This window comes from Triturus cristatus, chromosome 12, assembly GCF_964204655.1.
Source record: "Triturus cristatus chromosome 12, aTriCri1.1, whole genome shotgun sequence".
Lineage (NCBI taxonomy): Eukaryota > Metazoa > Chordata > Amphibia > Caudata > Salamandridae > Triturus > Triturus cristatus.
In genome coordinates this window covers 108,133,769-108,160,035 of record NC_140595.1, presented here as the reverse complement: position 1 = coordinate 108,160,035, position 26,267 = coordinate 108,133,769, and the positions used below count along the sequence as shown (strand labels likewise).

The window sequence follows — 26,267 nt, the reverse complement described above, 5'->3', positions numbered from 1 at the left end:
TTGGAAGGCACAGCGCGTCACCCCCTCCGATGGTTGGATATACTCACTGGAGTCTGAACTGTTGGAGGAGAGAGCAAGCAGCGGTCAGTAGCGGTCCACTGCTTGGAAGTGGCTAAAGATGTAATTTCATCCTTGCACTCTGGTTGGTCTGCCGGGGTATAAGTGTTTTTCACAGCCAAACATTGGTTTGGGACATCACTTGGTGTTTTGAAGATACCGATCATTGTATCTGGACTTCACAGTGGAGGGCATGTAAACCCCGAGATGGACTACAATGGGATTATGGAGGCAGAAGCCAAGGGGGTTGGGCCAGTAAATTGCTTCAATCAACGAGAATCTACTTAGACTATGAACAACGAGCCTCCAGTTGGTAAACATCGAGATAGTGGAGCGGGCACTGAAGAAAGCCGTAAGGCTGAAACGCGTCTGCCCTAGCGTTTCGCTATTTTAAATAACAACGAAGCCTTCGCTGCAATAAAGTTTCCTTTGCCATGGAGCATGTGTCGGACCCACTTCTTGAAATGGGATTGGTTTTTCATATATAAATATATATGTATATAAAACATAAAATATATTTAAAAAAATAATGTTCATTACAAATATAAAAATTAACTAAATACAAAATTGCAATTCACTAAAAATGTATTACATATTAAAAACATTATTAATATTATAATATTCAATAAACAAAAACATAATAATATACATTTAAACACTATAAACTAGACTATACAATTCTCACTACAATTTAGAAAAATGTAGGCAATATGTTGTACTCAGGAGGGGCAAAATGTACTATTCCCACTCCAGTCAAATCAACAGTATGGAAATTGTTGGATTGCGGAGGGGTAAAATTTACTATTCAACTTCAGTGACTCTTGTCCATTATTGATGTAAGAGGCGTACCAGTGAAGATGTTGATTTCCTAAAACAGATAATGTATGCAGCATGCTTATTGCTATACTTGGATTTCAATACTGTTATGAGGTTTTCTTGTTAAACAAAAGTACTTGTACCATTAAAATCATGACTACCCAAAGATTTCCACCACCAGGTCTCTGGTGAACCCCACCCCATCATACACCCCTAAAATGGGACGCAGGTAAGGAAGATCATAGAGGATGTTCTATAAATTAGCTTACATTAGCAATACCTAGTAATTTGTGTACCATCGCCAATTGTCGACCATTAGAAAGTGGCTCAATCATGGAAGGTGTACATTCACAAGGAAGGCTTTGTTGGCTTAGGTTTTTTCTTTTTCACAGCTGCTCTTGGATACTGAAGTATTTTTCTGCTTTTAGAAACAATTATTTCATTTAGAGAAAGGGTTCAGGACATTCCTAATGGGTTCATTGATGCTACATTCAAAACCAAATCAGTAAAGGCCATAATTAGCTGGGAGCACAGATATTGTCCAGAGAGACCATTGTCAGACACAATGTCTGGTATCCACCCATAAGCTTCAGTTATCAGTTGAGAATGAAAGGGAAGCACGGAGAGAATTAAAATCCACCCGGTTTCAATTACGAGCAGAAATATTCTTGGGTAGGAGGAATTTCTCCGGTACGCCGAGCTCAATGGAGAAGGAGATCAGAGAATGATCGGACCATGTGCATGGGAGAATGGTAGGGGAAAGAATAGTGCGGCTGGCTGACCATATTTGATCTAAAATATGACCATGAACGTGGGTAGGGGTGTGAACATGAGGAAGGAAGTTAAGGCACTGAAGAGTGGCCCAGAAATTCTTAGAGAACTGGTCTTCTCTGGGGTCGCCCGGCCAATAATTAAAGTCGCCCAAGAGGAGCACAGACGAATTATGGACCACAAGCGTAGCCAGGAAAAAGGAGGGCATGTTCTGAGGGGGCGATACACAAGAACTATTGTAAGGGGAACCAAAAGATTAACTGAACGGGCAACTAAGAAATCAACGCCAAGCATGGGAGGATGAGGAAGAGGCTGAAACTGAAAACTGGAGCGGGTGATCATAGCCACACCCCCACCGGTTTTACCATCAGGGCGGTCCGCCCGAAGGGCGTAGTAAGAGTCGGGGAGGGTGGATAAAAGATCGGGGAGGGAGTCGGCTGAGAACCAAGTCTCTGTAAGGAACAGAAAATCAGGGGCTTCAGTGTCCAGTAGATTGAAAAGCTCAAGCTGATGCCTGCCTGCTGATCGAGTGTTTAGAAGGTAGGCAGTAGCCACAGTGGGTGGAGGAGGGGGAGGTGGGGCAGGGGGAGAAGGAGCGTATAGCAAGGGGGCAAGAGAAGCAGAACCAGACGAAGGGGGCGAAGGGGCAGAGATGCCCAGAGCGGCTACATGCTGAAGCAGGGGAGGGGCGATGGACTGGATCGAATTAAAGGACAGCAGTTGAGCTGGGGTGTAGACAGGAGCAGGAGCAGGAGCAGGGTGCGTGGCCCCTGGTCCCGGCCGGTCGCAGACGGGCGCAGACGGGCGCAGACGGGCTTGCGCTGACGGCGCGCCCACTGCGCTCGTCCGCTCCGCGGCCGGGAAATGCACATTATATATAGGAAAGGGAGGCGGGGGCGTGGCCTGACGGCAGTGGGAGTGGCCTGTGGGATCAGGGAAATGGCGTCAAGAATGTAGCCCGTGGCAGCGATAATATCGGCTGCGCGGGGATGCCCAGAGCGAGGTGAACAAGAGTGAGTGCCCGGGGGGGGGGGGAGTTAAAAGTAAAACACAGTATCACAACAAGTTTTAAAAAATAATTGCAAGCGTTCGCCCGGCTGCGCCTCAGGAGATAGAATGTCCACTGACTCGCGCTAGTAGTCAGCGCGCTTTAAATACCATCGGCGGGGGGCGTGGCCTGACGGCAGTGGGCATGGCCTGTGGGATCAGGGAAATGGCGTCAAGAATGTAGCCCGCGGCAGCGATAATATCGGCTGCGTGGGGATGCCCAGAGCGACGTGAACAAGAGTGAGTGCCCGGGGGGGGGGAGTTAAAAGTAAAACACAGTATCACAACAAGTTTTGAAAAGTAATTGCAAGCGTTCTCCCGGCTGCGCCTCAGGAGATAGAATGTCCCTGACTCGCGCTAGTAGTCAGCGCGCTTTAAATACCATCGGCGGGGGGCGTGGCCTGACGGCAGTGGGCGTGGCCTGTGGGATCAGGGAAATGGCGTCAAGAATGTAGCCCGCGGCAGCGATAATATCAGCTGTGCGGGGATGGCCAGAGCGAGGTGAACAAGAGTGAGTGCCCGGGGGGAGGGGAGTTAAAAGTAAACCACAGTATCACAACAAGTTTTTAAAAATAATTGCAAGCGTTCTCCCGGCTGCGCCTCAGATAGAATGCCCGGGGTATGAGTCGTACAGCCCCCCACCCCAGCCCCGTATGTACGCGCCGTACCACCAGCCCCGTATGTACGTGCCTTACCCCCACCCCAGCCCCGTATGTATGCGCCGTACCCCCAGCCCTGTATGTACGTGCCGTACCCCCACCCCAGCCCCGTATGTACGCCCGTACCCCTACCCCAGCCCTGTATGTACGCGCCGTACCCCCAGCCCCATATGTACGTGCCGTACCCCCACCCCAGCCCCGTATGTACACTCTGTACCCCCACCCCAGCCCCGTATGTACGAGCCGTACCCCCAGCCCCATATGTACGTGCCGTACCCCCACCCCAGCCCCGTATGTACGTGCCGTACCCCCAGCCCCATATGTACATGCCGTACCCCCACCCCAGCCCCGTATGTATGCGCCGTACCCCCACCCCAGCCCCGTATGTACGTGCCATACCCCCAGCCCCGTATGTACATGCCGTAGCCCCACCCCAGCCCCGTATGTATACGCCGTACCCCCACCCTAGCCCCGTATGTACGCGCCGTACCCCCAGCCCCATATGGGGTGGGGGTACGGCACGTACATACGGGGCTGGGGGTACGGCACGTACATACGGGGCTGGGGTGGGGGTACGGCACGTACATATGGGGCTGGAGGTATGGCGCGTACATACGGGGCTGGGGTGGGGATACGGCACGTACATACGGGGCTGGGGGTACGGCGCATACATACGGGGCTGGGGTGGGGGTATGGCGTGTACATACGGGGCTGGGGGTATGGCGCATACATACGGGGCTGGGGTGGGGGTACGGTGCGTACATACGTGGGTGGGGTTACGCCTGGGGTACGGTGCGTACGTACGCGGGTGGGGTGGGGGTACGGTCCGTACATACGGGGGTGGGGGTACGGTCCGTACATATGCAATGTTGGGGTACGCACCGTACATGATGACATGTACGATGTGGGTGATGGCGTGTACGTCGCGTAGCGGGCCCCCTTTTCCTCGTGCATCGCGGCGTACTTAGCTTTTCCGGCACTTTTTGGCTCCCGTAAAAATATAGCCGCGCGGAGTGCTGTGGGTACGAATCGTACTTGCTGGTCCGTAAAATGCTGCCTGACTCCGTGCGGACGTCGCGTACGCGCTGTCCAGGATCGGAATTGTATGTAGTTTGTAGCCGTACGGTGTTTTTTACGATTCGTACGGAAATGGTATTTCTGTACGAATCGTACTTGCTGGTTTGTACGGTGGAATTCCCGGGTACGAGTCGTACGGAGAAAATGCTCTGTACGACCATTTGTACCCGGGTTTTACAGGATCTAAATCGGCACCTAAATATATTAATAATGACACTAATGTAAAAAAATATATATGTAATAGTTAAAAAAAAATAAAACAATTAAAATTATTTTTAAAAAGTAAAACACACATATATTAATATATATATATATATATTTATTTACATATAACTAATTAAAAAATATTATGAAACTAATAATTTGTATTTATAGTAGAATCATTTTTGTAAAGGTAATAAGATATATATATATATATATATATATATATAAAACATAAAATATATTTAAAAAATAATGTTCATTACAAATAAAAAAATTAACTAAATACAAAATTGCAACTCACTAAAAATGTATTACATATTAAAAACATTATTAATATTATAAAATTCAATAAACAAAAACATAATAATATACATTTAAACACTATAAACTAGACTATACAATTCTCACTACAATTTAGAAAAATGTAGGCAAAATGTTGTACTCAGGAGGGGCAAAATGTACTATTCCCACTCCAGTCAAATTAAAAGTATGGAAATTGTTGGATTGCGGAGGTGTAACATTTACTATTCAACTTCAGTGACTCTTGTCTATTATTGATGTAAGAGTCATACCAGTGAAGATGTTGATTTCCTAAAACAGATAATGTATGCAGCATGCATATTGCTATACTTGGATTTCAATACTGTTATGAGGTTTTCTTGTTAAACAGAAGTATTTGTACCATTAAAATCATGACTACCCAAAGATTTCCACCACCAGGTCTCTTGTGAACCCCACCCCATCATACACCCCTAAAATGGGACGCAGGTAAGGAAGATCATAGAGGATGTTCTATAAATTAGCTTACATTAGCAATACCTAGTAATTTGTGTACCATCGCCAATTGTCGACCATTAGAAAGTGGCTCAATCATGGAAGGTGTACATTCACAAGGAAGGCTTTGTTGGCTTAGGTATTTTCTTTTTCACAGCTGCTCTTGGATACTGAAGTATTTTTCTGCTTTTAGAAACATTTATTTCATTTAGAGAAAGGGTTCAAGACATTCCTAATGGGTTCATTGATGCCACAATCAAAACTAAATCAGTAAAGGCTACAATTAGCTGTGAGCACAGATATTGTCCAGGGAGACCATTGTCAGACACAATGTCTGATAGCCATCCGTAGCTTCAGTTATCAGTTGAGAATGAAAGCAAAAAAACTAAGAACTTTTTCTAGTGGCCGTGCTACAGCATAACACCACTTGTTGGTAATTCAGCCGGCGTCAACGTAAAATAAATGTACACTACTGTAGAGTAATCTTTGTAATGGGGACCATCTCATTACTGGAACTATAAAAGTTCTATAAACAATTAAGATGCACAATGGACAAAAGATTAAATCATACTAATCGTTAATCTATTTATTAAGCTTAACGAGATTTAAATGTAGCCTCATGATTAGATAGGAATTATTTTTTTATGTGGCCAACAAATACAGTTTTTATCTCACATATATCTTTTTTTAGATTGGATAACATCAGTACCATTTCAACACCACTTTTAAACTGTCATCAACTATATGAAAACAGTCATATTGAACTTCTCATGTCTTCTTTTTTCACAAAGATTGCAGCCGGCATACATTCAACATGTGTTTTGTGTATAAGGATTCCCGCTTCCTCAAGGCTCCATGGTTGAATTTATTAAATGTGTCCTCCTGTATCATTTTCCAGTTAAATGTTCCTTATACTTCACTTCAGTTCATTCCACATAATTAAATTTACCGTAATTTCCAAAGTTGCAAGATTAAAAATCAACTTGATGTGTCGTTTAATGGTACTCAGTTTCTTCTCAGATCTCTATCTTTATGTAACTGTTTCATAACTTCTCATCAATATTTAGAAACAATAAGCCAATAATATGGCTGTTACAATTGCCCACCGATATCCCCTCACTAACAGGCATAACTCTCATGTGCTAAGTCATAACTACAAAAGCAAAGTCGCAGATTCATTGTAGAGTTTTAGCCTCCAATTCCACGTAACTATTTCAGAGGAGGATGTGCCCCTAAATGGCAAATTACAGCAAACAAAGTTTAATACAGCCCTGAATGGCCGGGGTGAGATGTAAATATTTTTGCAGCTTTCAGGTGCCCTGGCACCAGCAACACATGCTCGGACACAAAAATCAGTTGCCAATGCATAGCCACATACTTGTGTAGGGTCATGTATATTGAGGTGTGCCCACACACACATTGTCCCCCATGCCCATGCTCATTTGTGTTTTTGAATGTTCTAATCTAGCCATTACTATCCAGTACAGTTTTAGCCTCAAAGTTTGTGGTGGAAGATTAGCCTCAGATGCTCAGTGCAGTTCCCCCTGCACAGTATGTCTTCAAATACCCAATGCTGCCTCACGGTACATGTGCAGGTGCATGAAATGGCCAGTCATTTCTTCCTATGCAGAGATCTTGTCTTGTGCAGGTTTAGCCTCGAATGTCCAGTGCCATGTCCCAAGGTGCCGATTTACCATTAAAGGCTCAGTGCAGCGGTGCAGCTTCAGCTTCTATCTGTACATCCCAGCTGCCCAGTGCTGACTCCCATTTTTGAGTTTTGTTTGATGAAAAAAGCCTCCACATGTTTGATGTTTAATTCCAGCTCCTTACTTTTAGCAACCATGACCAGTACAGGAGATCCACATTGGGTAGTATGATAGAGGCATGCATGGCTAAACCATGTGTGCCTCCACTATGCTACCCTAACCACAAATGCATCTGAACAACACATTCTTTACCACGCATGCCTTTACCATGCAATTTTGTGGTAAAGACATGACTGGTAAAGGGATATTTGTGTTAACTTTTACACTTGAGCTCCCGAGCCCTAAAAACTACCCTGACCCCCACAAGCTGCAAAAACTACCCACCTAAGCCCTAAGAACTAACCCAACCCTTCATGACCCCCTAAAAACTACCCCAACACCACAAGCCCTAAAAACTATCCTGACCTCCCTGAGCTCTAATAACTACCCAACCCCCCGAGCCCTACAAACTTCCCCAACACCTGGAACCCTGAAAACATCCTAATCCCCAGCACTAAAACTCCATAACCTGGCCCCAGCCCCACTTACCTCACTGTATCCTCTCTCGATCCTTCCTGTTCCTGGGCCCACCCATTCCAGCATCTAGACCACGCGCATACCTCAACTACGCATATGCTTGGTTAAGGCAAGCGTGGTTGCGCTTGCAGGGAAATGGCATGCATGGCTTAGCCCGCGTTCTAATGGCTGTTTCGCTCCACATGGTGCTGGGACTCTACTTTCCACCTCATATTTCTTGGTTGAAGGCAACATACAGGCCTTGTTGAAGGAACACTGATCCTAACTTACCTTCTTCTTGAGCTACATGAGCTCTCTTATGGCCTGTCTTTAATTTCTTCCCTGATGCTTCAGTTTGCAGGCTCCTTGATGGTAGTATTGGAATTTTGTATCCCTAGTTCCAACTAGAGACCCCAGCAGCTTCCTCTTTGTGCTGAGGGATTAGAAGGTGGGAGAAGGGATAGGAAATCAAGAAGGCAGGCCTAGCACATAGTGCCATATTTACTTTCTTTTGTATGCTGACCCTGCTACCTCAGAGACCAGGAGAACAGCAAACTGCTAACTGTCTACCTCGCTTGTTAGCCACTAAATGATGCATGTCATAATCATTCTATATGTTATGTACTTTCATGCATAGTTGTAGTTCTTTTTTATTTTTCATTGGAATAGTTAATCATTCCCATAATCTAAAAATACAAATTTACTTACAAGCATAAAAAAATCACAAAAACAGAATCAAGTTTAAATATATCATTACATTCTTTAATAATATTATATAGTAATACTAACACATGATTCTTATACGCAATCAACCAAATACATTTAAGAAAACCCCATTTAATATAATTCATATTTATGATTTCATATAAAGAAAAACCTCTTAACCCAAAGTTTCCCATAATTTCTAAAATGTCCTATATGATCCAGATCTTAATGCATATCTTTTTTCCGACTCCTTTATCCTATTGAGTTTACACTGTAGATTTTGAAAAGTCGGAATTTCATCAGACCGCCACCTTTTCAGGATTAAGGATCTAGCTAGTAGGACCACAATGTATAATCGTTTTTTTGGGAAGAAGTCAACTTTTAAGTCAGGTGACTATCCTAAAACTGCAGTCTGAGCATCCAATGTTTGCTGTACTTTCAGTCTATCCGTACAATACTGATTGATTTTATCCCTCCAGGGCTGAGAGGAGATGATGACAGATAAACCCGTCAGTGCACTTACTCAGTCACGCCCTGGAAGCAAAGGATCGAGGATGCAATCTCGGGAGCACCTGCAGGGCTCTTGCGAATCCCTGGGTGGTGCCACCGCCAGTGTTTTGGTGGCATCGGAGGGGGGGGGGGGTCATTGTTAGGAATGTGGACCAGGAGGTTAAGGAGGATGTTGAAAGCAGTGGAACAAGGTGAAGGTAAGGATGCACAAGCATGGGGAGTCTCTTGTCCTTCTCCTGAAGAAATCCTCCATCATCCGAGATTGTGCCTGCTGCTCTAACTCTAGGCTTAACTGCTGGATGCTTTACAAGGAAGAGACTTAATTGTATACTGAACTCTAAGTAACAAAGTAGTAGGACATCATGATTCAGTAGAAACTGATTAATTGGGGCTTAAATAACGAAAAAAGAAAAAAGGAGAGAAGGTGACTGTTGCAGCATGTGCGCATTTAAGCGCAAACCCCCAAATGCGAATTCTGTCCCTGTTAATCAATCTACCCCGGTTCAGAGGTCGCGTCAAAAGAGCATCCTAGAGAAAACACTGGGTAGCTCACGTACATTACAAAGCGCACAACAGACGATGGATCTAAAGGTGCAACAGCTTCTGGAGGCAAATAGATTAGAGACCCCTGATGTCCAAGAGGCCCAGGCGGAGATTAAAAAACGGGTGGAGAATGAAGATACTTTGGAGACTGCAAGACTACAAATGTCTAGCCTCCTGCAACACTGGAAAGAACAGAAGATATGGAAAGTAATATCGAAATGTGAGGCCTCCAAAAGTAATCTACTGCTGTGCCCTTTTCAATTCCCATCTGTTGCAAACAATATCCTCTTTTTTCGAAATCACATATTGATGTGACAGCTTCAACTACCTCCAGCTAGTTAATAAATTAAACAATATCCCAGGCAGCATTGTCTTCAGCTCAACAGCATGCAGGGATAAAAGTGGCAATAGACAAATCTCGGCTGGTGGCAACAGCATTAGTAGGTAATGAGGAACCTCTGCAGGAGATAGAAAATGAAGAGGAATCTAGACAAATGGTTAAAGACATGTTCGAGTTGATTCTTTCTGAGATAAAAGAGCTGCGTATCACACAGTCACAGGAGATTGCATCATTACATGAAAGGTTGTTGGAAATCGAGAAGACAATAGGTAAAATACCAGTGCGTCTGACAGAAGCTGAGGAACAAGAAACTAGCCTAGAGGACAAGGTAGTGACCTTTGAGTAGGAAATAATTCAAATTAGGCAAAATACAGATGTCGTTGGGGCTTAATTATAGGATATGGAAAATTACAACAGGTGTAAAAACTTACGGTTAGTTGGGGTGCTGGAAGCAATTGAAGGCCCACAATTTCGGAACTGGGTAGAATCCCTGCTGAGAAAAGCAATCACGAATCCAACAGGAGACTTAACAGTTTCAAGAGCCTATAGGGTAACTTTCCAACGCCCCATTAATACAAAAAAACACTCATAATATTCTAGTGAATTTTGCTGACTTTCGAATAAGAGAAAAATAATTTCTAAGGTGATTTAAAAAAAACTTTGACGACACAAGAAGTCCTGTCATTTAAAATCTTTTCGGATATCACTGCATTAGCAGCAAAAAGTCGGAGAGAATTTGTTAGAATGATTGATACTTTTAAAGCAAAAGGGGCACAAGTACCATTGTTCAACAATCGAAATTAAAGGTTCTCATAAATGGCAAATTCCACCTAATGGAAGATGTAGCAAAAGCACAAGAACTATTACAGAAGATGTCTATCTCACTATAAAAACCTATAAACTATGAATGATAAATGTTAGGCAATAATTATGAGTTGATATTTGATAGAGATACTTACGTTAAGGATTTTGCCGCTCAAATATGAGTGTAAATGCTACCAGGAGTGAGAGACCGGGGGCCAGAGGACCTGGGTCACCCCGGTAGTGGTAAGCACACAATACTGGGTGCTTGGTCATGGCACTCATGGTACCAAGTGGGGGTATGGAGGTGGTGTGGGTTATCCTCTCACCAGGGTCACGGGGTATGGGAAAGATAATGGTCGGAAGGGATTACGCAGGGCACGGGGTGATTGCAGGGGAGAAAATGGGATAGTTCATCCATGCATACAAGCAAACTAAGTTTGGTAAATGAAGTAATGTTATCATCAATGCTAATATGCACTTTACATGGCACTTTACTTTGCACTGTCAGTTTAAAAAACTTGTTACGTACTGTAGTTAAAAGATTAATGCTAATGAATATGATGAGAAAAGTGATGGCGCCTGAAAGGTCGTGGAGGAGTTTTAAATCTAAAACCAAAGGAAATGATGGACGGAGTGTTGAACATTGCAAGCACTCACCCCCAGTCAACTGATCTGGGTTTAATCCATCACCGTTCTTTAGCCCACTCTGCCACCCCAGTTCAGACATGGCCATATGCAAATCAGTCTGACCCTGTGCCTCATGGGAACAGTCCAGCCCGAACTGCCAAGCCATGTCTTCCCTGGACCGGAAACAAGCTTCCTAGGACCGGTTTCTGGCATTTCAGCCGTCTTCAGCCAGGCTTGCTTGAATCCAGTGGCAAAGTGAGCAAGGGACTCACGTCTGAGCATACCCTGCCAACTTATGGCGAACAAAGCAAAAACCAAAGGAAATGATGGACGGAGTGTTGAACATTGCAAGCACTCACCCCCAGTCAACTGATCTGGGTTTAATCCATCACCGTTCTTTAGCCCACTCTGCCACCCCAGTTCAGACATGGCCATATGCAAATCAGTCTGACCCTGTGCCTCATGGGAACAGTCCAGCCCGAACTGCCAAGCCATGTCTTCCCTGGACCGGAAACAAGCTTCCTAGGACCGGTTTCTGGCATTTCAGCCGTCTTCAGCCAGGCTTGCTTGAATCCAGTGGCAAAGTGAGCAAGGGACTCACGTCTGAGCATACCCTGCCAACTTATGGCGAACAAAGCAAAAACCAAAGGAAATGATGGACGGAGTGTTGAACATTGCAAGCACTCACCCCCAGTCAACTGATCTGGGTTTAATCCATCACCGTTCTTTAGCCCACTCTGCCACCCCAGTTCAGACATGGCCATATGCAAATCAGTCTGACCCTGTGCCTCATGGGAACAGCCCAGCCCGAACTGCCAAGCCATGTCTTCCCTGGACCGGAAACAAGCTTCCTGGGACCGGTTTCTGGCATTTCAGCCGTCTTCAGCCAGGCTTGCTTGAATCCAGTGGCAAAGTGAGCAAGGGACTCACGTCTGAGCATACCCTGCCAACTTATGGCGAACAAAGCAAAAACCAAAGGAAATGATGGACGGAGTGTTGAACATTGCAAGCACTCACCCCCAGTCAACTGATCTGGGTTTAATCCATCACCGTTCTTTAGCCCACTCTGCCACCCCAGTTCAGACATGGCCATATGCAAATCAGTCTGATCCTGTGCCTCATGGGAACAGTCCAGCCCGAACTGCCAAGCCATGTCTTCCCTGGACCGGAAACAAGCTTCCTAGGACCGGTTTCTGGCATTTAGGCCGTCTTCAGCCAGGCTTGCTTGAATCCAGTGGCAAAGTGAGCAAGGGACTCACGTCTGAGCATACCCTGCCAACTTATGGCGAACAAAGCAAAAACCAAAGGAAATGATGGACGGAGTGTTGAACATTGCAAGCACTCACCCCCAGTCAACTGATCTGGGTTTAATCCATCACCGTTCTTTAGCCCACTCTGCCACCCCAGTTCAGACATGGCCATATGCAAATCAGTCTGACCCTGTGCCTCATGGGAACAGTCCAGCCCGAACTGCCAAGCCATGTCTTCCCTGGACCGGAAACAAGCTTCCTAGGACCGGTTTCTGGCATTTCAGCCGTCTTCAGCCAGGCTTGCTTGAATCCAGTGGCAAAGTGAGCAAGGGACTCACGTCTGAGCATACCCTGCCAACTTATGGCGAACAAAGCAAAAACCAAAGGAAATGATGGACGGAGTGTTGAACATTGCAAGCACTCACCCCCAGTCAACTGATCTGGGTTTAATCCATCACCGTTCTTTAGCCCACTCTGCCACCCCAGTTCAGACATGGCCATATGCAAATCAGTCTGACCCTGTGCCTCATGGGAACAGTCCAGCCCGAACTGCCAAGCCATGTCTTCCCTGGACCGGAAACAAGCTTCCTAGGACCGGTTTCTGGCATTTCAGCCGTCTTCAGCCAGGCTTGCTTGAATCCAGTGGCAAAGTGAGCAAGGGACTCACGTCTGAGCAAACCCTGCCAACTTATGGCGAACAAAGCAAAAACCAAAGGAAATGATGGACGGAGTGTTGAACATTGCAAGCACTCACCCCCAGTCAACTGATCTGGGTTTAATCCATCACCGTTCTTTAGCCCACTCTGCCACCCCAGTTCAGACATGGCCATATGCAAATCAGTCTGACCCTGTGCCTCATGGGAACAGTCCAGCCCGAACTGCCAAGCCATGTCTTCCCTGGACCGGAAACAAGCTTCCTAGGACCGGTTTCTGGCATTTCAGCCGTCTTCAGCCAGGCTTGCTTGAATCCAGTGGCAAAGTGAGCAAGGGACTCACGTCTGAGCATACCCTGCCAACTTATGGCGAACAAAGCAAAAACCAAAGGAAATGATGGACGGAGTGTTGAACATTGCAAGCACTCACCCCCAGTCAACTGATCTGGGTTTAATCCATCACCGTTCTTTAGCCCACTCTGCCACCCCAGTTCAGACATGGCCATATGCAAATCAGTCTGACCCTGTGCCTCATGGGAACAGTCCAGCCCGAACTGCCAAGCCATGTCTTCCCTGGACCGGAAACAAGCTTCCTAGGACCGGTTTCTGGCATTTCAGCCGTCTTCAGCCAGGCTTGCTTGAATCCAGTGGCAAAGTGAGCAAGGGACTCACGTCTGAGCAAACCCTGCCAACTTATGGCGAACAAAGCAAAAACCAAAGGAAATGATGGACGGAGTGTTGAACATTGCAAGCACTCACCCCCAGTCAACTGATCTGGGTTTAATCCATCACCGTTCTTTAGCCCACTCTGCCACCCCAGTTCAGACATGGCCATATGCAAATCAGTCTGACCCTGTGCCTCATGGGAACAGTCCAGCCCGAACTGCCAAGCCATGTCTTCCCTGGACCGGAAACAAGCTTCCTAGGACCGGTTTCTGGCATTTCAGCCGTCTTCAGCCAGGCTTGCTTGAATCCAGTGGCAAAGTGAGCAAGGGACTCACGTCTGAGCATACCCTGCCAACTTATGGCGAACAAAGCAAAAACCAAAGGAAATGATGGACGAAGTGTTGAACATTGCAAGCACTCACCCCCAGTCAACTGATCTGGGTTTAATCCACCACCGTTCTTTAGCCCACTCTGCCACCCCAGTTCAGACATGGCCATATGCACATCAGTCTGACCCTGTGCCTCATGGGAACAGTCCAGCCCGAACTGCCAAGCCATGTCTTCCCTGGACCGGAAACAAGCTTCCTAGGACCGGTTTCTGGCATTTCAGCCGTCTTCAGCCAGGCTTGCTTGAATCCAGTGGCAAAGTGCGCAAGGGACTCACGTCTGAGCATACCCTGCCAACTTATGGCGAACAAAGCAAAACCAAAGGAAATGATGGACGGAGTGATGAACATTGCAAGCACTCACCCCCAGTCAACTGATCTGGGTTTAATCCACCACCGTTCTTTAGCCCACTCTGCCACCCCAGTTCAGACATGGCCATATGCACATCAGTCTGACCCTGTGCCTCATGGGAACAGTCCAGCCCGAACTGCCAAGCCATGTCTTCCCTGGACCGGAAACAAGCTTCCTAGGACCGGTTTCTGGCATTTCAGCCGTCTTCAGCCAGGCTTGCTTGAATCCAGTGGCAAAGTGAGCAAGGGACTAACGTCTGAGCATACCCTGCCAACTTATGGCGAACAAAGCAAAACCAAAGGAAATGATGGACGGAGTGTTGAACATTGCAAGCACTCACCCCCAGTCAACTGATCTGGGTTTAATCCACCACCGTTCTTTAGCCCACTCTGCCACCCCAGTTCAGACATGGCCATATGCACATCAGTCTGACCCTGTGCCTCATGGGAACAGTCCAGCCCGAACTGCCAAGCCATGTCTTCCCTGGACCGGAAACAAGCTTCCTAGGACCGGTTTCTGGCATTTCAGCCGTCTTCAGCCAGGCTTGCTTGAATCCAGTGGCAAAGTGAGCAAGGGAAATGATGGACGGAGTGTTGAACATTGCAAGCACTCACCCCCAGGGTGGCAGAGTGGGCTAAAGAACGGTGGTGGATTAAACCCAGATCAGTTGACTGGGGGTGAGTGCTTGCAATGTTCAACACTCCGTCCATCATTTCCTTTGGTTTTGCTTTGTTCGCCATAATTTGGCAGGGTATGCTCAGACGTGAGTCCCTTGCTCACTTTGCCACTGGATTCAAGCAAGCCTGGCTGAAGACGGCTGAAATGCCAGAAACCGGTCCTAGGAAGCTTGTTTCCGGTCCAGGGAAGACATGGCTTGGCAGTTCGGGCTGGACTGTTCCCATGAGGCACAGGGTCAGACTGATGTGCATATGGCCATGTCTGAACTGGGGTGGCAGAGTGGGCTAAAGAACGGTGGTGGATTAAACCCAGATCAGTTGACTGGGGGTGAGTGCTTGCAATGTTCAACACTCCGTCCATCATTTCCTTTGGTTTTGCTTTGTTCGCCATAAGTTGGCAGGGTATGCTCAGACGTGAGTCCCTTGCTCACTTTGCCACTGGATTCAAGCAAGCCTGGCTGAAGACGGCTGAAATGCCAGAAACCGGTCCTAGGAAGCTTGTTTCCGGTCCAGGGAAGACATGGCTTGGCAGTTCGGGCTGGACTGTTCCCATGAGGCACAGGGTCAGACTGATGTGCATATGGCCATGTCTGAACTGGGGTGGCAGAGTGGGCTAAAGAACGGTGGTGGATTAAACCCAGATCAGTTGACTGGGGGTGAGTGCTTGCAATGTTCATCACTCCGTCCATCATTTCCTTTGGTTTTGCTTTGTTCGCCATAAGTTGGCAGGGTATGCTCAGACGTGAGTCCCTTGGTCACTTTGCCACTGGATTCAAGCAAGCCTGGCTGAAGACGGCTGAAATGCCAGAAACCGGTCCTAGGAAGCTTGTTTCTGGTCCAGGGAAGACATGGCTTGGCAGTTCGGGCTGGACTGTTCCCATGAGGCACAGGGTCAGACTGATGTGCATATGGCCATGTCTGAACTGGGGTGGCAGAGTGGGCTAAAGAACGGTGGTGGATTAAACCCAGATCAGTTGACTGGGGGTGAGTGCTTGCAATGTTCAACACTCCGTCCATCATTTCCTTTGGTTTTGCTTTGTTCGCCATAAGTTGGCAGGGTATGCTCAGACGTGAGTCCCTTGCTCACTTTGCCACTGGATTCAAGCAAGCCTGGCTGAAGACGGCTGAAATGCCAGAAACCGGTCCTAGGAAGCTTGTTTCCGGTCCAGGGAAGACATGGCTTGGCAGTTCGGGCTGGACTGTTCCCATGAGGCACAGGGTCAGACTGATGTGCATATGGCCATGTCTGAACTGGGGTGGCAGAGTGGGCTAAAGAACGGTGGTGGATTAAACCCAGATCAGTTGACTGGGGGTGAGTGCTTGCAATGTTCAACACTCCGTCCATCATTTCCTTTTTTTTTGCTTTGTTCGCCATAAGTTGGCAGGGTATGCTCAGACGTGAGTCCCTTGCTCACTTTGCCACTGGATTCAAGCAAGCCTGGCTGAAGACGGCTGAAATGCCAGAAACCGGTCCTAGGAAGCTTGTTTCCGGTCCAGGGAAGACATGGCTTGGCAGTTCGGGCTGGACTGTTCCCATGAGGCACAGGGTCAGACTGATGTGCATATGGCCATGTCTGAACTGGGGTGGCAGAGTGGGCTAAAGAACGGTGGTGGATTAAACCCAGATCAGTTGACTGGGGGTGAGTGCTTGCAATGTTCAACACTCCGTCCATCATTTCCTTTGGTTTTGCGGAGTTTTAAATCTGCCTTTAGTCATTCTTGTAGCAAGGTCTCGGTCTGCTTCTTTGTATATATGCTAATTATTTTACCATTGTCTCCACCAGCACTTTAAATAATTAGTTTACATTAAATGAATAAATGCATTGTACACTAAGCAGAAGCAGGCACTTTAGAGTGTATGCACATTGCACTTTGAATTATACGTCTTAATCTCTCCTTAAACATCAATGGCTTCAATAATTAAATAAAAGCTAAGCCACTGAAGAATGGGTAGGAGGATATATCCCTGACATTGTATTCATCCAGGAGATGCATAATGTGAATAAAAAGAAATCTACATATAGTATGTTTAGGCAGTGGGCATAGTTAGGTATTTTTCACCAGAAAGTGCTGCTCATAGAGGGATAGCACTTTTCGTAAATAGATTGTTCTTTTTTTAGATCGCCTACTTTCAGGTTGATAAAGAAGGCAGGTGGGCTTGATCAGTGGTTTGATTATTAATAACAGGTTAACCACAGCCACAAAATATGCACCATTTGAAGACAATCCTACCCCTTTATCGGAGCTCTATCACCCATTAGGGCATAATCCTGGAACAGTGATATTTGGGGTGATTTTTACTTTTTGCAGGATCCTGAATTGGATTCATCCTCTGGTACACAGAAACTGAATAAACCACCTATGAAAACGGTATTAGCGGAATGTATGCAAAGATTAGATCATATAGACATATTGCAGATACAATTTCACAATATGAGAGAATATTCATGTTTCTCAGCTAAATATAAAACAGTGGCAAGATTAGATTATTTTCTTACTTCATGCAATTTAAGTTTAATCCACTACACATATATTCAAAACAGATTTTCTGATCATTCTTTGGTAAAGTTGGAAGTATCAGGGCTTGGGGCACTTAAGCCATCATCAACATCCCCATCGAGGATGAAGACTGGTGTACGGAAACCCAGAATAAAATAGAAAGCTTCTTTCAACTGAATAGGATGCAGCTAGAGTAAAAGGCATCTGGGAGGCTTTTAAAGCTACTACACATGGATATATTACTACTGAAGATATAGCAGATGGATGCCTCCGAAATGTACATAGAGCACAATTAGAATTAGAAGTCAGACAACAAATGATCAATATATAAGGGATAAAAACATTAAAAATAAATCAACATTAGTGCAAGCACGGAAAGCTATGCAAGATTATTATTACACTAAAGGGTATTTGGCCAACTCTGTATATCTCAAAAAAAATGTATGAGGAGAGTCAGTTTTCTGATAAATGTTTAGTTTGGCAAATAAGAGAAAGACAGGCACACAATAGGATTACTGCCTTGGTAAATAAAGATACAAATATTCGCATCACTAATGAAGTACAGATACAGAAGGAGTTGTCCAAACACTATGAAGCAATCTATTAAGTTAGACAAGAGGTAGATATTTTAAAACTAAAGGATTTTCCTATTAAATTCTTCATTCCAAAACTATAGGCAAATTGAGAATATGTTGACCGATGTTACATTAAAAGAAATGGAAGTTGTAGTGCAATCTCTGACTAATGGAAAAACATATGGAGAAGATGAATTGCATGCTGAAATAAATAGGAAAGGTTATTCAATAATAAATCCTGAATTAGTAACGTTAGCCAATTATATTTTGATGTGAGGCGAGATACCACCCTCTTTCCTTATGGCAGTATTCACCAGCTTTTTGAAAAAGTACAAAGATGAGGAGGACATTAATTCTTACAGGCCTATAAGCCTCTTAAACACCAATTATAAAATTATAGTCAAATTATTGTCAAACTGAATGAATAAGTGTGTTGTGTCAATTAAACATTTAGATCAGTGTGGATTTGTATAAATTAAACACCTAACATTTAATACCAGTATTTTAGTCGAAGGTATTGATTATTTTAGTCAAAACGAAAACCCGGCCCAGATTATGTTACTAAATGCCAGGAAGGCTTTTGATCAGGTTTGCTGGGAAATTAGTTTCTATATTCTAACTGAGTTTGGATTCCCTGTTGAATTTATTAATACAATATCCAAGTTTTATAAAGAGGTTTCTGCCCAAGTAATTATTACTTCAAACAAGATTGGCGTTTGCAAAGTTAACAGAGAAACAAGACAACGTTGTTCTCTGTCGCCATTACTTTTAGCTCTTTTTATAAAGCCGTTAGCAATAGCCATTTGCTCAAATAGCAATCTGACATCCCTAATTCCAGGAATTATAAACATAAAGCTTTATGCTGATGATATAGCTTTGTTTCTTAGACCCTACTTAAAAGTTCAAAAATATATATTTGATTATTCCAGGAATACCAGCTAATTGGAGGGTATAACATAAATAAATCTGTTCTGTAACACTGCACCCAACACTTTAATAACAGAACTTGGCTTACAGGTCATTACTAGGCCCAAGAGGTATATTGGTATATACGTCTCTAAAAATGTAAATGACCTGTATGTTTTAAATGATGTCCCCTTCATTAATAAGATATAATAAGACTGTTTCCAAAATTTAATAATTTACCCCTTTCAATACCAGGTCAGGCTGCATTGAGCCGTATGTTAATTTTACCTTTAAGCATTTTTTTTGTTTTTAGCCATCCCTAATTCAATCTAAATTAAATTCTTTAAAGAAGTGCAAGGCATGTTTTCCATTTTTTATTAGCAAACAAACCACAAAGCTTAGCTTTAGATGCACTTTATGGACCAGTAAATGAAGGAGGTCTAGGCCGCCCTGATTTTTATTATTTTGAGAATTTTGCACACACCACATATAGATCATCCAAGTATTTAAACATTAAAAGATACAATCATTTCTTCTTAGATTTAATTTATCAAGAATATGATATTATTGGTTTTATGAGTTTAGCGAAAACCTCTAAGAAAGTCAGATACAAGACACTACAGTGTAACATCAAACGTATGCAATAACTTTCTGAACTACACGATTCACACCATTAATGGAGTAGCACTGCTATCAGAAGTTTATATAGTAGAGGATCCTTTGATAGATAGGAATGTAATGTCTAATTATATGAGCAACGGCTATCGAAAAAAATTTGACTTTTTGGAGGGGAATTGAAAAAATTTGAATGAAATAGAGACTAGCATTAAACATTGTAAAACAATTTTTGCAATGGTCCTATGTTAAAATTAGACATGTTTTACGGGATTTGAATCTCTTACACATAAAATAATTGAAACTATGAAACTCTCTGGGGAGCTGATACAATCTAAAACCCGCAAGAAAATCAGTAGCTTGGCTTCTCTCCCACGCAGCCAGGGGGCAGATAAACATCATGGGAAAGCCACCCAAAAAATGGCATTCAAAGGAGGACTCCAGATATCCATTGCAGCTTGGGATCAGATTAATGAGTTTAATTTCTCTTTATTGAAAGGGGAATATGCATTATATATGAAATTTTACATTAAAAAACTTTTATATAGCACTCCCGATTTTCTCCATAAAATAAATCTGTAGATTTCGGCAAACTAACTAAGGTGCAATATGGAAGGAGGGGAAAATTGGACACTTAAGGTGCCGATTCGGATCCTGTAAAAATTTTCCCCGGCCGAATTGAATCTGGATTTTTAACCGTACGAATCGTACAAGTAGCGTACAAACTGCCAAGTACGATTCGCATGGTAAAAACTCCATACGAATCACATCTGGAACATTTCCCCACACGTCCTTGGGTCGGAAATTGTGTCCGACACATCCCCGGACGATTTACAATACGATCGGGAAAAATGAAGTCCGACCGCGCTAGTACGATCACTCTCGTCCTTTCGATTTTACAACTGTATGCAAAAAACACCGCACGGACCGAACTCCCACAGCAAGCATGGAGACACGTGTCCGCATACGCACCGAACACCCCACCACAGGCCCCGCATGTACGCGCAAAATGCCCCCAGGGCGCGGATGTACGCGCCGAACCCCCACCCCACCCGTGTATGTACGGACAGCACCCCCACCCCACCAGTGTATGTACGGACCGTACCACCACCAGTGTATGCATGGAACGTACCCCCACCCCACCCGTGCATGTACGGACCGAACCCCCACCCCACCCGTGTATGTACGGACCGCACCCCCACCCCAGCAGTGTATGTACGGACCGTAACCCCACCCCACCAGTGTATGTACGGACCGTACCCCCACCCCACCAGTGTATGTACGGACCGTACCCCCACCCCACCCGTGTATGTACGGACCGTACCCACACCCCACCCGTGTATGTACGGACCGCACCCCCACCCCACCCGTGTATGTACGGACCGTACCCCCACCCCAGCAGTGTATGTACGGACCGTACCCTCACCCCACCAGTGTATGTACAGACCGTACCCCCACCCCAGCAGTGTATGTACGGACCGAACCCCCACCAGTGTATGAATGGAGCGTACCAACACCCCACCCGTGTATGTACGGACCTTACCCCCACCCCACCAGTGTATGTACGGACCGTACCCCCACCCCACCAGTGTATGTACGGACCGTTCCCCCACCCCACCAGTGTATGTACGGACCGAACCCCCACCCGTGTATGAATGGAGCGTACCAACACCCCACCCGTGTTCGTACGCACCCTACCCCAGGCCCACACACCAGCACCCTCACCCAACATCGAGCATGTACGAGTCGTACTAAGCCATGGCAAAGGACAGCACTGTACAACAACATAGCCCATGTACGCACCGTACAGACGCTAAAAACACTCCTACTGAACCATGACTAACCAAAAAAACACAAGGACAGTCAATCCGAGGCCCACAACACCACAAAACATATCCAACAAGGCCAAATACATCCTATACACTGACCTGCAACTGACAAACAGAGAAACAGAGGCCCAAACCACTACCACTCCTTATAACACACCCACCCAAAGTTCAAACACAGCCACACCCACAAAAGGACCAATAAAAAGGCCCAACACACACAAACCATGATCCTTTGCAACAGATCCACTGCTGCCAGACCCCAGAGACAACGCACTGCACCATACATCAACCATCAATACACCTTACACTTGCACTCTTTCACACAACCACCATCACAAACACACCCATATCACATTCACACACACACACCTGCACACCCACAACCATCCACACCCACACCCATCCACACCCCCACCCCCACAACCATCCACACCCACACCCCACACCATGCCCACCAACAAGAATCCAAAGTTCACAAAGGACGAGCTGGAGGCCCTTGTCGACGAAATCATCAGAGTCGAGCCACAGCTCTTTGGAACATTGGTCAGACGGACCAGCATATCAGAAAAAACTGCCATGTGGGAGAGGATAGTCAATTTCGTGAATGCTGTTGGGTCCACCAGAAGGACCAGGCATGAGTGCCAAGCCAGGTGGTACGATCTGCGGAGGAGGGTCCGCGGCAAAATGACGGAAGAGCACAACCAGGCCAACATCACTGGAGGAGGGCCATCTCGCAGACCGGTACACTACCATCCCTGGGAGGAGAATGTGATGACCACGCTGGAGCCGTTGGCAGTAGACGGACTAGAAGGAGTCCAAGAGCCTGGTGAGTACACAAACAACTCACCTCACATGGGGGGAACGCCATATACAACCCAAATAACAATCATGCACGCAACCCCCACAAAGCCAGCACCGGACAGAACCACACTCCAAAAACACACACATGCCACTAGCGCCTCCATGCCCCATGCCCCAAGCAAGGCCAGGCCAAGTCACAGGCCACACAAAACACAAACACAAGACAGGATGTCCCCGATGCCGGGAGAGTGGGCCTCAAAACTAACATAGAGCAACTCTGAAGCACACAACAATGCCCTCAGCCCATATGGCTTTGGGCACAGCCATACCAACAGTGTGTCCCCACACAGTACTGTTTTGCCTGCTAATGGTGGCCGCGTTGCAGGACGACATGGGTATGAAGGCACAATTTGCACATAACAGCAGCCAATGAAGACGCAGCACACTGAAAGAGTGTCAGCACACACCGCCACAGCAGCAGCGCAGACTCACACACTCCGCCCAATGGGTGCCCGCAGAGAAGAAACAAACCCACATGAACAAGCCAATGGCCTTTGCAAGACCTGCAAACTGTGTGTGCCCAGGAAGCTGGGCTGAGGTGACAGAGGGTGACACACAGAGGGAGGGAGAGGGGCAGAGAGAGGGACACAGACAGAGGTGGACACAGGGAGACAGACAGAGGGAGGGAGGAGGCTGACAGAGGGAGGGAGAAAGGGAGAGGGACAGAGGGAGCAGGCTGAGAGAGGGAGGGAGAAAGGGAGACAGACAGAGGGAGGAGGCTGACAGAGGGAGGGAGAAAGGGAGAGGGACAAAGGGAGGAGGCTGACAGAGGGAGGGAGAAAGGGAGAGGGACAGAGGGAGGAGGCTGACAGAGGGAGGGAGTAAAGGGAGACGGACAAAGGGAGGAGGCTGACAGAGGGAGGGAGAAAGGGAGAGGGACAGAGGGAGGAGGCTGACAGAGGGAGGGAGTAAAGGGAGACGGACAAAGGGAGGAGGCTGACAGAGGGAGGGAGAAAGGGAGAGGGACAGAGGGAGGAGGCTGACAGAGGGAGGGAGTAAAGGGAGAGGGACAGAGGGAGGAGGCTGACAGAGGGAGGGAGAAAGGGAGACGGACAGAGGGAGGAGGCTGACAGAGGGAGGGAGAAAGGGAGACGGACAGAGGGTGGGAGGCTGACAGAGGGAGGGAGAAAGGGAGAGGGACAGAGGGAGGAGGCTGACAGAGGGAGGGAGTAAAGGGAGACGGACAAAGGGAGGAGGCTGACAGAGGGAGGGAGAAAGGGAGAGGGACAGAGGGAGGAGGCTGACAGAGGGAGGGAGTAAAGGGAGAGGGACAGAGGGAGGAGGCTGACAGAGGGAGGGAGAAAGGGAGACGGACAGAGGGAGGAGGCTGACAGAGGGAGGGAGAAAGGGAGACGGACAGAGGGAGGAGGCTGACAGAGGGAGGGAGAAAGGGAGAGGGACAGAGGGAGGAGGCTGACAGAGGGAGGGAGAAAGGGAGACGGACAAAGGGAGGAGGCTGACAGAGGGAGGGAGTAAGGGAGACAGAGGGAGACCAAATCACCCTTGGGTGGTGTGGCCATGTCCACTCGTCAGCAGGTGGACTGTGTGCATGTAGACAAGGTTTGGCAGTGCCTTAACCCCCCTTCAACCTTTGATAAACACTAGGCCATGTGTCAATCTGTGCACGAGTACATCCGTGCTGCAGGCACAAATAGAACCTTACACCCAGTATACCTACCCACTGTGTTCGTCAGAACCCTGTCACAAATTGTTACGTTACCTACCTGCATTCTCAAATAGCATGGAAAAAACACCATTTGGCCACGTACAGTGCAACACGTAATGCGGCTCAGCATGGCTTGCTACGCCCGCTCACTACACTGCTGACTGCGGTCCCAAAATATGCATCAACTAAGATTGTGTCACACATAGGTAAAGTGTCGAAAGTTGTGGCCAAGGGACATACCCATGCACAAGTGTACTGTGAGAGGAATGCAAGCCAAATCCAACCACCCAGAGGAACTGTGCCAAATCAAAAAAGAATGAAACATGGATGTCGCATGTAACACAATTAACACTGTCTCTCTCACACACAGGTCAACGTCGTCGATCTCCCCCCAACACTGGGGGGGAAGACTCACAGGACCAGGCTCTGCGTGAAGAGGACCCCAAAGCCAGCGACGACTCTCACCGCTCCGTGGATGACCCAGACCAACCTGGCCCCTCTGGTGTCCAACGACCTGCAGCACCTGCGTCAGGTACAACTGTGCCAACCACCACCCCCATTCCTGCCACATCCCAGGAGACACCCAGGAGCCCTGCCCGCACACAACAACGCAGCCAGTCTGTCCAGGAGGGACAAGGTTCTCCGGGCACCCAGGAGGAGGCAGGCGACACCGCAAATGCCATCCCTCAGGGGTCCCGGAGACTCAATGTGCCTACAACGGCAGGCCAGGCGCAAGTGGGCAGGGGTGGTGGGAGTGGAGGACGGCGGAGGCCCGAACCTGCCCAGTTGGCTCAGGACCCGGCTATGGCACACATCAGAACCATCCTGGACGCACACCGGTGTGACTCCAGAGGCATCGCCCAGGTAGCGGAGACCCTCAATGAGATGAAGGCCCTGCAGGTTGAACATCATGCCAGGATGGAGGCAAGACATGCAGAGCACTTGGCGGTGCAGAGGGACATGAGCCAATCCCTCCGTCAGATCGCCCAAAGCCTGGCAAACCCTCCCTGTGCCAGCAGGCGTAGAGCAGCACCAGCCCCAGGGAGGGAGGAGGAGGAGGAATCATCTGACGGAGCGTCCCTTGCACCGTCAAGCCAGGCGTTTGAGGGTCCCCGCAGGAAGGTGGGTCGTCCACGCAAAAGACCGTGAGAGTCAGCGGAACATCACCATCTCCCAGGTCACCTGGCCTGGCACCTGGCCCTATGGCCCAACAGCAGCACAGCAGCAAAGGACATTCTCTGCCACATGGCCTTGCTGGTCACTCTCTGACCAATGTTGACAAAGACTGTGGCACAGACTCTGATGACTGTCAATGGCAAGGACACCAACTCCCCCTGTGAACTTTGGATTCTACACTCCCGCCAAGCACCTCTTGTCACCCCCCCCAAACACGTACCCCAGCACCAATAAAAATCATCACAATCACAAGATGATGCCGTCAGTTTGCATTATTCCACTGCATGTGTGTGTTGTAAAGCCAAACCATGCCTGATTTCAGGAGTAACTCCAAACATCCATACCCTGGGGTCTGAGTCTGGCACAGGACACACATGGGTCACAATGTACCATCCAAGACAGACATGGAGCACCATACTCACCCGTGATGGGCCCAACCAGCTGAGGGGGTGCCCGCACAACTGTGCCTACAGACCTATTTAGAAGAGCAACAGTCATGCGCAGAGGTCAGGGATCATGTGGAGTGTCCTGGGGTGGGAGTCCCAGGTATGTGTAGACACGTGGCAGAACCATGTCCTGCATGCTTGAGTCAGGTGGATGTGGAGAATGGTGGGCCAGCCAAGGTTGGATGCATGGAGATGGCACAATTGGGTGTTGGATCACAGTGCCACAAGCGTGTGTTGTGGTTGTGGGCTGCATCCTGAGTGTGTGCGTGGATTGAGAAGGTCATCCTGCAGCTGGCAGTGATCCACTCCCCCCATCTCTGTTTGACGTTGATGTGGCCTGGTCGCCGGTTGTAGTAGCAGAGCTGTGCAGATGCACCCTGGATGTGGACAAGTATCATGGGATTTCTACCGCACATGTCCGTAGAGTGCAGGGTAGGATTAGACACGGATGTCGTAGTTGACCTGGGGGATGGTCTCCCTCTTGCCTTGAGGTGGATGGAACTGGGGATCTTGTG

The 26,267-nt window shown here is 47.1% G+C and overlaps 1 protein-coding gene across 1 annotated transcript in view; it reads left to right on the top strand.

Annotated features, from left to right (window-relative positions):
* Nucleotides 1-264: 264 nt before the first annotated feature.
* The window catches only part of LOC146772769 (rho guanine nucleotide exchange factor 11-like), a 253,935-nt gene continuing 227,932 nt past the window's right edge, over nucleotides 265-26,267 (top strand). The window contains 2 exon segments of the mRNA XM_085637031.1: nucleotides 265-312; nucleotides 1,041-1,102. Coding sequence (XP_085493157.1) covers nucleotides 265-312; nucleotides 1,041-1,102 — 110 coding nt within the window.